Source organism: Myxocyprinus asiaticus, chromosome 26 (assembly GCF_019703515.2).
Source record: "Myxocyprinus asiaticus isolate MX2 ecotype Aquarium Trade chromosome 26, UBuf_Myxa_2, whole genome shotgun sequence".
Classification (NCBI taxonomy): Eukaryota; Metazoa; Chordata; class Actinopteri; order Cypriniformes; family Catostomidae; genus Myxocyprinus; species Myxocyprinus asiaticus.
This window is the reverse complement of record NC_059369.1, coordinates 8,772,268-8,784,898: the sequence shown is the minus strand read 5'-3', so window position 1 is coordinate 8,784,898 and position 12,631 is coordinate 8,772,268. Positions and strand designations below refer to the sequence as shown.

The 12,631-nt window shown below is 39.0% G+C and overlaps 1 protein-coding gene across 2 annotated transcripts in view; it reads left to right on the top strand.

The window, feature by feature from the left end:
- Window positions 1–1,992: 1,992 nt before the first annotated feature.
- LOC127417029 (neuronal acetylcholine receptor subunit alpha-5-like) overlaps window positions 1,993–12,631 on the top strand; it is a 30,751-nt gene continuing 20,112 nt past the window's right edge. For both annotated transcript variants that reach the window (XM_051656716.1, XM_051656715.1), the window contains exons 1-2: window positions 1,993–2,134; window positions 2,524–2,631. In XM_051656716.1, the coding sequence (XP_051512676.1) occupies window positions 2,559–2,631 (73 nt within the window). In that variant the 5' untranslated portion in view covers window positions 1,993–2,134; window positions 2,524–2,558. The remainder of the gene's footprint in view (window positions 2,135–2,523; window positions 2,632–12,631) is intronic.

The window sequence follows — 12,631 nt, the reverse complement described above, 5'->3', positions numbered from 1 at the left end:
AAAAAAAACATTCAGTAAACAGCAATTCTGCAGACTGAAATGCCTTGTTGATGGAAGAGGTCAACAGAGAATGGCCAGACTGGTTCAAGCTGACAGAAAGGCTACGGTAACTCAGATAACCACTCTGTACAACTGTAATGAGTAGAATAGCATCTCAGAATGCAAAACACGTTGAACCTTGAGGCGGATGAGCTACAACAGCAGAAGACCATGTCGAGTTCCACTTCTGTCAGCCAAGAATAGAAAGCTGAGGCTGCAGTGGGTACAGGCTCAACAAAACTGGACAATTAAAGACTGGAAAAACATAACCTGATCTGATGAATCTCAATTTCTGTTGATGTACAGAGATGGTAGGGTCAGAATTTGGCACCAACAGCATGAATCCATGGACCCAGCCTGCCTTGTGTCAACAGTCCAGGCTGGTGGTGGTGGTGTAATGGTGTGGGGAATATTTTCTTGGCACACTTTGGGCCCGTTAATACCAATCAATCATCACTTCAATGCCACAGCCTATTTGAGTATTGTTGCTGACCATGTGCATCCCTTAATGGCCATAGTTTACCCATCTTCTAATGGGTAGTCCCAGCATGATAATACAGCATTGTCACAAAGCAAAAGTTGTTTCAAACTGGTTTCATGAACATGAAAATTAGTTCATTGTTCTTCAGTGGCCTTCCCAGTCACCAGATCTGAATCCAGAATAAAATTTTTTGATGTGGTAGTACGGGAGATTTATATATATGGTTGAATAAAATGTAACAGTAAGGGTATTTTACTTTGTAATACTCTACATGTCAGTTTTGAACTTTCATTGATAATCCCATGAATCAGGTCACCAGCTTTATGTTGAATTATCATTCAGTCAGATCTGTTTGAGATGAAAAATGTCAATTGAATGTCAATGTACAGCCCATATCTCAAGTACTGTATGTTGCTCAAACAAGGGAATGATGATAACGCAAAAATGCATCACACAGAGAGCTGTCATTAGAGCTCGAAAAGTATTACAGTTTTGGCAGTAACCACACTTCAGCTGTTGTGAATATAACCAACTTCTCATCCTGTGTTTCATACTATTATATGTCTGCTCTCATATCATAGCTCTAACCACAAAACACAGCAGTGAATTTGTTTTTGCTCACTAATACTAGCAGGGGAAATTTATTCAGTAACATAACACCATCTGTGTTTCCCACAAGTGGGACTTGTATACACTTTTACACAAATCACGAGTAAAAGGGCAGATAATCAGTTCATAAATGCTTATTTTTCACCCTGTTCCTCACACAATGCTATCTTATGACATCTAAGCACCTTTACTATAGTGCATGACTTGTAGGGTGATACATTTTAATGTTTGGATTACATAACCAACTACATTCAGCAGACTGCCCTCACTGTGAAATCAGAAACAGCAGGCTGACCTTTCTTGAGCTAATTATCTTTGATTACCGAAATGTGCAGCACTGCTCCCAGTGGCCGAAGTGGGAAGTGTTTTTGAACATAAGTGCACGTGTGAGCTCCAGTTTCCGGGTGAATTTTCCACAAAGGGGCACCAAAAGCGAGTTGTAAAGTGAATTGTTTTTTAGCTGTAAATGATGTAATACAGTGAAGAGGAATGCATATTTTATTACCTCCCAACCCACAACCTAAACGTCAGTGGAGAACAAATATAATGTTAGAGGGAAAATGGAACCTCCAAATCATACACAACATTGATAATATGAACATAATTACTTATTGTCCTAAAGGCAAAGATAATATTCAGTCTCCCCTTATTAACCTAAATGTATGCATGTGTGTAAGTGTAACATAGCCACTAGTGTAAAATGAAAAATTAATATAAGTGTTTGGGCAAGAGGGGGCATAATTTACAAGAGAATGGACAATCCATAACTGTGACTGGATTATTCTTCTTTGCAGGAAAATGCAAGGAGGGGGGCAGGGCTGCTTTACTGGAGAAGGTGGAGGAGGAGCAGGAGCAGGAGAGCATGACAGTGTACGTGTGTGTGTGTGTGTGTGTGTGTGTGTATGTGTGTAAGCAGCAGAACACATGCTGGTTGGCATAGACATACGGCAACCAAATGGAAAAGGAAAATTCTGAAGATTCTACTCTCTTCAAATTCATAATCAGGTTAGTAAAAAGAGAATGACAGAAAAAGAGAGAGAGAATGGATATTTGTAGACTGATGTATGTATGTATAGTCTCACCAGACATGTGGATAGATGAATGCTGTCTTTGTTCATGTAAAGGTGCGTTCACATATGCATCATAAAACATTGTAGTATTTCTACAGATTTTTACATAATATGGTCTGTATGTGATTGAATATATATGTATTTGTGGTCATTCACAATCACATGAAAGATGCAATAGATGCAATGTACAGGTACCTGTGCATGCGCATTGTCTTCACTGCATGTCTGTTTTTGCATTTAATTGTCAATGTGCTTGTAAGTGTTTAATAATAGATCTGACTGTATTTCGTACATAATAACAGGTTTACTTCTGGCTGCTTGCAGGTCTTGTGTGTGGCTTTGGTGCTCCTAATGGAATCATGGTAACAGCTCACAGCACAGTCACATTTCTCCTGCTGCTAGCCTGCTGTTCTGTCCTCTGCTCCTCTGTAGGTGAGTCTCTCTGACCTTGGCTCATTGCCTCATCCAAAATCTGAGATTGAATCACATGCAACCTGTCAAGAATATGTCCAGGTAATTTCACCCAAAAATTCAAAGAAAGAAAGATAATATATTTTGCTCAAAGAAAATGAAGCCTAAGGGCTATAAATGTTTTGCTTTATCTTGGTTTGGGAGTAACGCAATACATGTAACTATGTAATTTATTTAAAGTAAAAAACATTAGTAATAGTTTAAATTGTTGGTAAACAAATCATTTGGTAAAATTGTATTAAGATGATTACTTTGCATTGTATCTTTATTTGTGTCTTTTAATATTTAGTGTACTCAGTTGGAAAACATTTATCCATCTAAATGATGTGATCTGAGTTTGAGGAGTGGAGAAACACTTTCTTATGATGTGTTACATTCATAAAAGCAGAAAGAATGAAAATGTGTTCTATATCGTATCAAGACTATCTCTCCACTACATTACATATTCTATATGTATGAGAAATGACCCACTTGGTCTGGTGATGTCAAAAGACCATTTCAAGGATGTAAACAATAACTAAGGAATTAGAACACTACTCCTGGGAGCACTTCCTGTATCATTACCGGATCCTTAAATAATAAGACGCTGAGTTAACGTATTTTCCTTAAAGAACATCTAAGGTTTACCTGAAGTAACTTATCCAGACGTGTTGTTGATACTGAGCGTCTACACGAGAGAGGCAATGAAATTGTATGATAGTTTACATGCTCATAATTATTTCCTCAGCAGAGAGATCAGGAATATTGGATCGCTCCTAAAACTGAATGTCTGCGTGACATGCAGAAAACATGAGGATTTATTATTTGGCGTTCCTAATTTGTAAATTGTTTTGGATGAAAGCATTTGCTAAATGACTAAATGTAATAGTAATTTACTTGCGCAGCTTCATTCATTATAACGGGAGCGATCTATTGTCCCTTTTAGAGCTCTACCTATCAAACTTACAATTAGCTGTCTTAAATTTTGTTCACCTATCAGAGATATGATGTGTGCTACAGTTGTCAGTACTGCACGTATAAAGCCGTCTCTGTTCACTACAGCTCTTCATGTGTCCATTTGCGGTTGCTTTTTTAGAGATCTAAACACTTCCATCAGTTCCAGGCATCCATCCAGCCACAGAACAAAATGGTCCACATTTTAATAATGACATTTTATGACAGTCATGTTAACATTAGTAATATTAGTTTTGTTAAAGTCACTATGAAAATATTAGCATCTGACCGATATGGGATTTTTGAGACTGATCCCGATACCGATTTTAGAGGGAGAGAATTCACCGATTACCGATATGGTGGCAGATATAGTTAATTTTTGAGCTGGAATGAAAACAGGCCTTTTTTATGTGGAATGTGCAACGATTTTTCACCGATATGGATGCTTTCTTAAACAAATATTTTATCAAAGAATATTTGACATTATTATTATACATTGTCAACAAATTCTAGAAATGAACACTGAGAAAATAAAGAATAAACAAAAATACTGTAAATAGCTAAATAAACATCAGCAATGTCAGCAACTGTATGTTCAGTTGCTGACCATTATATAAATAATAAATTAAAATGATAACTAAATAAAAATCAGTACTGTATGTTTAGTATCTGTCAATGGCTGACCATTTAAATAAAGAATAAATTAAAATGATAGCTAAATAAAAATAAGTACTGTATGTTTAGTGTCAGTCAATGGCTGACCATTTAAATAAAGAATACATTAAAATAAAATAAATAGCTAAATAAACATCATTAGTACTGTTTAGTATCAGTCAAATGCAGCCATATCACCCTGTAGCTCAAGACTGTTTGCCCACTGAAGATAAGCAGGGTTGAGCCTGGTCAGTACCTGGATGGGAGACCTCCTGGGGAAAACTAAGGTTGCCACTGGAAGTGGTATTAGGGAGACAAGCAGGGTGTGCTCATCCTGCAGTCTGTGTGGGTCCTAATACCCCAGTTTAGTGATGGGGACAAGATACTGTAAAAAGGCACTGTCCTTCGGATGAGATGTTAAACTGAGGTCCTGGCTTGGTGGTCATTAAAAATCCTAGAGCACTTCTTGTAAAGAGTAGGGGTGTAACCCTGGTGTCCTGGCTAAATTCCCCCATTGGCACTTTTCAATCATGGCCTCCTAATAATCCCCATCTACTAATTGGCTCTATAACTCTGCTCTCTCCTCTCCACCAATGGCTGGTGTGTGGTGAGTGTACTGGTGCACTATGGCTGCTGTTGCATCATCCAGGTGGATACTGTACAGTGGTGGTGATTGAGGAGAGTCCCCTGTTCACTGTGTAAGGCGCTTTGAGTGTAATGTCAGAAAAGTGCTACATAAATGTAACATTCATTCAAATGCTGACTATTTTAATACTGCCAGTCAATTAGGGGCAGGTTGTAAAACAAGAAGCATTTACACCTGCCAAGTCAAGAGATAAACAGCGGCAGCGGTATTACACCGTATTCTGCTATTCAAGTTCAGGGGAAACTTTCAACAGTGGAAAACCAGACTTTTAAATATTACATTTTGTAAATGCAGTGACTGGAATTGTTCAGTTGAAGGGGGTACCAAACTTCGAATCCTGATCAAAACAGTTTGGTGAATACAAGTTTACACATTAGCTTCCACTCAGCTGACAAGCTATGAAAGTAGCTACATGGTTAGCTAGTTAGCTATAAGCTCGTTGTCACAGAGAGTAAAAGATGGACATTGTTTATTTACTTTCCAGCATTGCGTCTCACCAACTAGGTAACAACGTAGCATGAAATCAACACTCAACATACACAATCCACCATTGTCTGCTGAGCTGCAACAGATGCTCTGATTACCTTTCAATTTGCTACATTACTGACTGCACTGACAAATGATAGCTGGCTAACATAGCAAGCAGATGTGATAAACATGAGTGACATGGTTGTCAGGTACAGGGTTAACGTTATATTAGTTATTTTGAAAAGGGAAAATGATGGGGTCAAAAAATATGTTTTGGTGGTCTGTAAGGAAGTATTGCATGCAGTAGCGTAAGCTAACATGCCTAGGAGCAGCCTGCTGTTCTTATGGTTTACCAGTGAGACCCGAGTGAAACTATTAATTCCATCAATTCGCTCCATGTCCCTGGTGTGCTGCGGAGCAACTAATCCAGTCAGGTGCGGTAGCGAGTGTTATTTAAGCAGCTCAAGTGAGAGACCCCGAACAACAAGTGAAGTGAGTGTAACATTCACACACACATCACTTTCAGGAAATCCCGTGAGCTGTGACATGAGTGGTTTGCAGCTGGTGCAAAGTCAGAAAGACCCAGGTCTGGATACCACTCTTGCAGTGTTTTAAATATATATCTATGTATATAAAAATATTGATGGATACAGATTTGGCAAGCACAGGTAGCCATCTCTGAGGGGCTTGTGCCGTTGCACTGCCAACAGAGGATGGGCACGACAGGTGTAATTCATGCTTGCATTATGTCTATGCATTGAGGGCTAGAGAGGACCCCTTATAATGCATGTACTGCTTTATTATGCCCTTGCATACAAGAGAGGCTTGCTTCTGTTTTTTGGAGGAAACTTTCCCACTCCCCTCTTCAGACAGAACAGGCTAAGCGTGTGAGAGGTGAGTCTGTCAGTGAGAGCTCTTCATATGCCGGGTCCACCCCAGCTTATTCACAGACTGGGGACACATTCACCTTGTTCTCCTTAGATGATGTTTTAGTTGAGGGACAAAGCACTGAGGAAGATTCAGCGGCAGTGGAGCCATCTATGACTCTTCAATTTAAGGAGATACTTTGTAGATCAGCAAAAGTTATTGATATCTCTATGCCTGAAAACCTTAAATCTCCTCCATCACAGTTTGAGGAGGAGATAGAGGCTTGACCTGGCAGTAGTAGCTTGTTCATGAAATGCAAGATGCTTACAGATACAAGGGTATGGCAGGCAATAAACCAAGGTGACTGGTTTGCAACCATCAACTTCAAAGATGCCTATTTCCAGATACCTATCTGGAAAGGGCATTGTCGATTCCTGAAGTTTTAGTTAGAGGGAAAGACTTACAAATTCAATGTCCTCCACTTTGGTATTGCCCTGGCCTCTCTGAAATTTACAAGGTGCATGGATGCGGTCCTGGTACATCTTTGGCGTTTAGGCATCAGAGTCCTGAATTATCTGGACGACTGGTTGGTCTGCGCTCAGACAGAACAGATATGTTGATGTCATGTTTCTGTACTTCTGAAACACATCCTAAGCTTAGGTCTGCACCCGAATGGGAGGAAGAGCAACTTAGAGCCTTCTCAGAACACTTATTTCCTGGGCATGATTATATAGCTTCCAGGAATACTATGATGACTCTGACCTCAGAGAGACAAGAGGCAATCAGGGCTTGCCTCTCTCACTTTCAAACAGGAGTGAGAGTCAGCTGAAGGATGTGACTCTGCCTCATAGGTCTAATGGCAGCTGTAGTGCAGGTAGTCCCTCTAGCCCGCTTACATATGCAACCTGTGCAGCGATGTCTCCTGGGCCTTGGGCTGCATCCCCTGACAGCTCAGTCAACCAGGGTTCTGGTCAGTCAGAGACTTTGGGAGGCTTTTTGCTGGTGGAGGTGCAAAGAGAACATCACAATGGGAAACAGGCTGGGCCCAGTGTTCCTTTGGAAGCTAATATCAACAGATGCCTCCCAAGGGGAGGAGCAGTTCATACAGACTGAGGCATCAGTGGTCATTGGGTTGAGCACTGGACAGGCTAGCACATCAATGTACTGGAATTGAGAGCAGTGAATCTTGCACTTCAACACTTCATGCCACTGCTTCAGGACTATCAGGTTCTGGTCCAAACCAACAGCTTAGTAGCTGCAGACATATCAACAGGAAAGGTAGCCTGGGCTCTCCCCTTCTGTGTTGGTTAGCACACAGTCTATGGATGTGGACACATGTGCAGTTCCTTTCCTCAAGGGCTTGGGGTAGATTGCAGCAGATCAGATATCCAGGGGAGGCCTGAAACCAGAGGAATTGAGGCTTCGTCCTGAGTTGGTCGCAGAGATCTGGCACCGATTTGGGCCAGCAGTGGTGGAACTATTCGCCTCCAGGGAGTTGGCACATTGCCCGCTGTTCTTCTCTCTGGGGAAGGACAACCCCCCTCTCTGGAAAGATGCCTTGGCACGCCTGTGACCTTAGGGCCAACTGTATGCATTTCCCCCATTCATTCTTCTCCAACCCCTTCTTCAGAGGGTGAAGGTGGAGAATGTAAGTGTAATCCTGGTGGCTTCGAGCTGGCCACACATGGTGTGGTTCTCAGACATTCTGCCTCTTTGTGGCAGAGTGCCTCTCTGAAAGGGATTTGTGAAGCCGCCACATGGTCATCTCCAGCTACTTTCACTAAGTTCTATCAAGTAAACATTGCAGCCAGTCCCTCCTTTGTTGAGTGTGTGCTGGGAACAATCTTATCCTGGCTGGGCTAATGCCTGGCTGTATTGTCTCTTGTCAGCGTGCTTCTGGAAGGCTGATGGGACTGGCCTCTTCAAACCTCAGTTTAAGGTCTCTGCGTCTGGCGAGATTGGTGAGTAATGTGGCTGCGTCTTGCTCAAGGCAGAAGTACTGCATCTGGCAGTATGGATAACAGTATTACAGCTAATAGCTGTGAATAGTGTACTAGGGTTGCTCCTTACCTAAATGTTGGCTTTGGTACGATACCAGCCCTGGTACCTCAGTTTCGATACTAAATCGATACTTCAGCAACAAACAAATAACCTCAGATTACTGATAAAACCACACAGAAAATGAACTGATTAATAGAACTGTATAAAGTCTTGCAGTTTCAAATTCTGCATTTTCCATTTAATTTTTTTCTGGATTACATGTTTTATGTTTTAATTAAATGTTATCATCAAAACAACCAATCATTTTGTACACTCTCTGGGTGTTTGAAGCAAGTTTGGAGCAGCAGAAATAATTACCCTTGTGTAAATTGTCATGTGAACATTTAGCTTTATGCTAAGCTAAAATGCTAGTTCTAGCTCTTACATGAACCTGTAACCAGGCTTTATCATTTTTTTAAATGAATTATTTAATGAAAATCCACATCAGGTCTAATTTTTTTCTCTAGTTAGAACTTTGATAGTATTAGACTTTTGACACTTGGTAAAATGCGCTTAACTGTCATGAAAATAATGTAACAATGCAAAAAAGAATAATATAATATAATATAATATAATATAATATAATATAATAATATGTGACCTGCATGTTTTCCAGGGATTCAACCACTTATCCAATTTCTGTCTCTCTCCTTCTCTCACTATCTAATTATTCTTACCAACATTTCTCTCTCTCTCTCTCTCTCTCTCTCTCTCTCTCTCTCTCTCTCTCTCTCTCTCTCTCGAATATAGACATAGAGGGGTAAATAAGATTACATTACAAAATAATTATCTCTCTCATACAGAAAGATAAGAAAGACATTTTATATAACAAAAATATGGCCACAAAAAATATTAGTCACAAAAGGCATGCGTCTTTAATAAACCCTTTTGTGTGTGTGTGTGTGTGTGTGTGTGTGTGTGTGTATATATATATATATATATATATATATATATACACACACACACACACCTGTATATATATATATTAGGGATGTGCCCGAAGCCAAATACTCTATTTGGAAAGGCACGAATAATGACTTCCAAACGAATAACAGATTCATTTGAATAATATAAAAAATATTCGTTTGACTGATAATCCAAGAAACACAAGCATAAAGCGACATTGAAAAATAAGCATACTCTAAATTATAACAAATGTATGAATCTGTGCAGCCAATTTTTCTAAAGTGTAAACCTTATGAATGAAAATGTGCATGGTGTGATTTCAGATCGGATGGCCGCGGTCTCGACTCAGTTTGCGGTCTCTGTTAATTGTGCATGTCTGGTGCTTGTAAAGTGTAATATTAAAAAATATATGACATCATGTACACTTTTCACGTCTTGAAATGTCTATGTTAATGTATCACACGATTCACAGGTGATTCCCCTGTATTTATGTATAGCCTAAATCTGAGCGCAATGTTAAATTCCTGACCTGAAGTGATGATTTCACATCGGAGCTCATCTAGCCATCTCTTAAAGTTGACCACATGCATATTCACATCAGCGATTAAGGTAATTATCTGGTTAAGACTTTATTCCGAAAAAAGTTATAATGCCATAAGGTTTAAATGCTCCATAGAGTATTCATCTATTCGGAATATTCCAGCTTATGTAAAACAAAGAAACTGAAACTTGCAAACGTCTTTTTTTCTTCTTGTTCTTCTTTAAACTGTGCTAAATTTGAGAATGTTAAGTGTTCTTGAGCTCTGAAAAGATGCTGCATAAATGTAACATTATCATCATTATTAATAAACATCATAATAGTGTCCTATCATAAAAAATTCTGATAGACTTATGAGACTTTCACCTGTTTGTAGGCTATATTGATTTATTATATTTCTTTTAATGCTTGAATTTGCATTTATTATTCACTGCAAAATGTGTGCTTGACATTTCACATTTTGCTTGACACTTACTGCCTTCAGAATAATGTTGTTATACATGAACAGACAAACAAAAATTCTGTTTCAGGCATATATTAATATCTGTAATACCAGGTGAAACCAAAGTTTACAACACATTCCACAGTAAATTCAGCTTCAACTGGTAAGAAAATAGAATCATTAAATTATCATTTAATTAAATAATAATTATAAAATAATAATAGTAATAGTAATACTACTACTACTACTACTAATAATTATTATTATTATTATTAATATTATTATTATTATTATTATTATTATTATTAGGCTATTATTATGCAAAGGCATCCACAAGGCATATTTTATTAATAGAAACTATAAACATAAGAGTAACATTTAAAAATGGGCATTTCATTTAATTTTAAGACACTTCCGGTTTAAGCCCCGCCTACACCAGGTTCTATCCGAATACAGAGACAGATAATTTTGTCATATGAACAAATACAAATACAGATAATGGCTTCACTGCACACCCCTAATATATATATATTCAAATACATTAAACTGTTCATCTCATGTTCAAGCACTACCGTTAACACTCGCACTCTGTCTACACTGGACACGAGAGACGCGTCGCGTCAAAAGCAATAGAAGCCATTATATCCAATGATGCAGTCTACCATGGAAACCTCAGTTGCAACACGTCATGCCAACAGTAAACAGGTGTCCCGTTTCATTTTGCACTGGTGCTACTACTGCCAACAACACAAATAAAAGGTTTAGAAAGTTTGTATCGACGCACCCTGTGTAAACAGCCTCAAGCCATTGTGTTGCGTCGCGTCAACAGACGCGCCCGGTGTAGACAAGGTGTCAGCACCATAAACTATCAAACAGTCATGACATTTGAATATTCATGAATGGAACTGTTTACTTACGTTTTGGATCGGGTCCAATAGTGTTTTTAACTGCCCCATCCTTCAATGACAATTCCTTGGCAAAGCTTGAATCATTTTATGACTGATTCACAAGCAATCCACGCTGTATCAGTCAACAAAACATGCAATCCACACTGAAATACACCGATGATACATCCACATTACACACATACGTAGTCCAAAGCACTCTGAAGATCATCCTGCACTGAGGTGCACATCGCCAGAAACGCTCCAAAACAGTCAAAGATTTCCATCTAGTGCGTTTACATACACCAACAATTAAAAATAGCACAGATGAGTGAAAGAACAGTTTGTTGTGCAGTTTATGCACACAACAACAAGAGGCAGAGCAGTAGGCCTATATCCTGCTCTCTCACTCTCTCTTTACGAACTAGTGATGGGTCGTTCATGAACGATTCGTTCATTTTGAACAAATTTTTTTTGTGACTCAGAAGAATGAGTAGTCTCAGAGAGTGATTCGTTCATTTTGTGTTGGCCATGAATGTACATTGCGCAACCGCCATTCGTTTGTTACGTGAAAACTGCATAGGCGCTGTATAGGAAACAGAAATTATTAGTTCACCTCTCGAGTCTTTTGGTCCGAGTCATTCGTTCTTTTGTTATGTGACAGCCGTATACACTATGCATTGCTCACACAGGAAACAGAAATAATTCGTTCACCACTCCAGTCTTCTGGTCCGAGTCGTTCGTTCTTTTGTCACGTGACAGCCGTATACGCTATGCAGTGACAAAAGAACTAATGACCCCGACAAGAAGATTCCAGAGGTGAACTAATCTTTCTGTTTCGTAGACGTGTTGGGGGGATTTGGCTATTGAAAATGTAATATTTTAATTTAACTTTGCTCAAATGAACTAAATGAACTAAATGACTTGAATAAAGATTTGTTCAATTTGCTGAATGAGACTCAAAGATTCAAGTCAGTAAAATGATCCGATCTTCCCATCACTATTACGAACTGACCCCCCAGTGTGCAGGGCCAAGGGCACGATGATGTAAAGTAGGGGTTTATATTTTTGCTGTAGAAGCGGTCATGAATTAATGAGTACCCTTTGTGACATCACTAATATACAGATGTAAAGAAGGAGGTGTTTTGGCAGCTTAGTTTCAATAAATGCTTTTATTGCATTGGGGATTAAGTGTTGTGTTCTAAAATTTACAGTATGTTTTTATAGTAGAAAGAACTTGTATATGTCAAAATATCAAGGAAAATTTGATTCCTCATGACATGACCCCTTTAAAAATAATATCTAGAGACCACACCCACAAAGAGCCATTTCTAGCCAATGAAATGTTTTAGGGCTTAATATAACTTCAAAATGTAAAATATTTAGCTAACAGCAGTGGAGAATTTTACTAGCCACTTTTTAACATCTACTGTTTTTTTGGTATTTTTCCCTGGTCTCGCAGGGAGTTTTTTTATCAAAGGTCACCTACCATACTGGCTGGTTGCCCAAAAACTGAGGATCTAGTCTGTGACAACCCTTTGCTCTGTAAACACCGAACAAGAGTCAGAAATTGGATTAGCTGA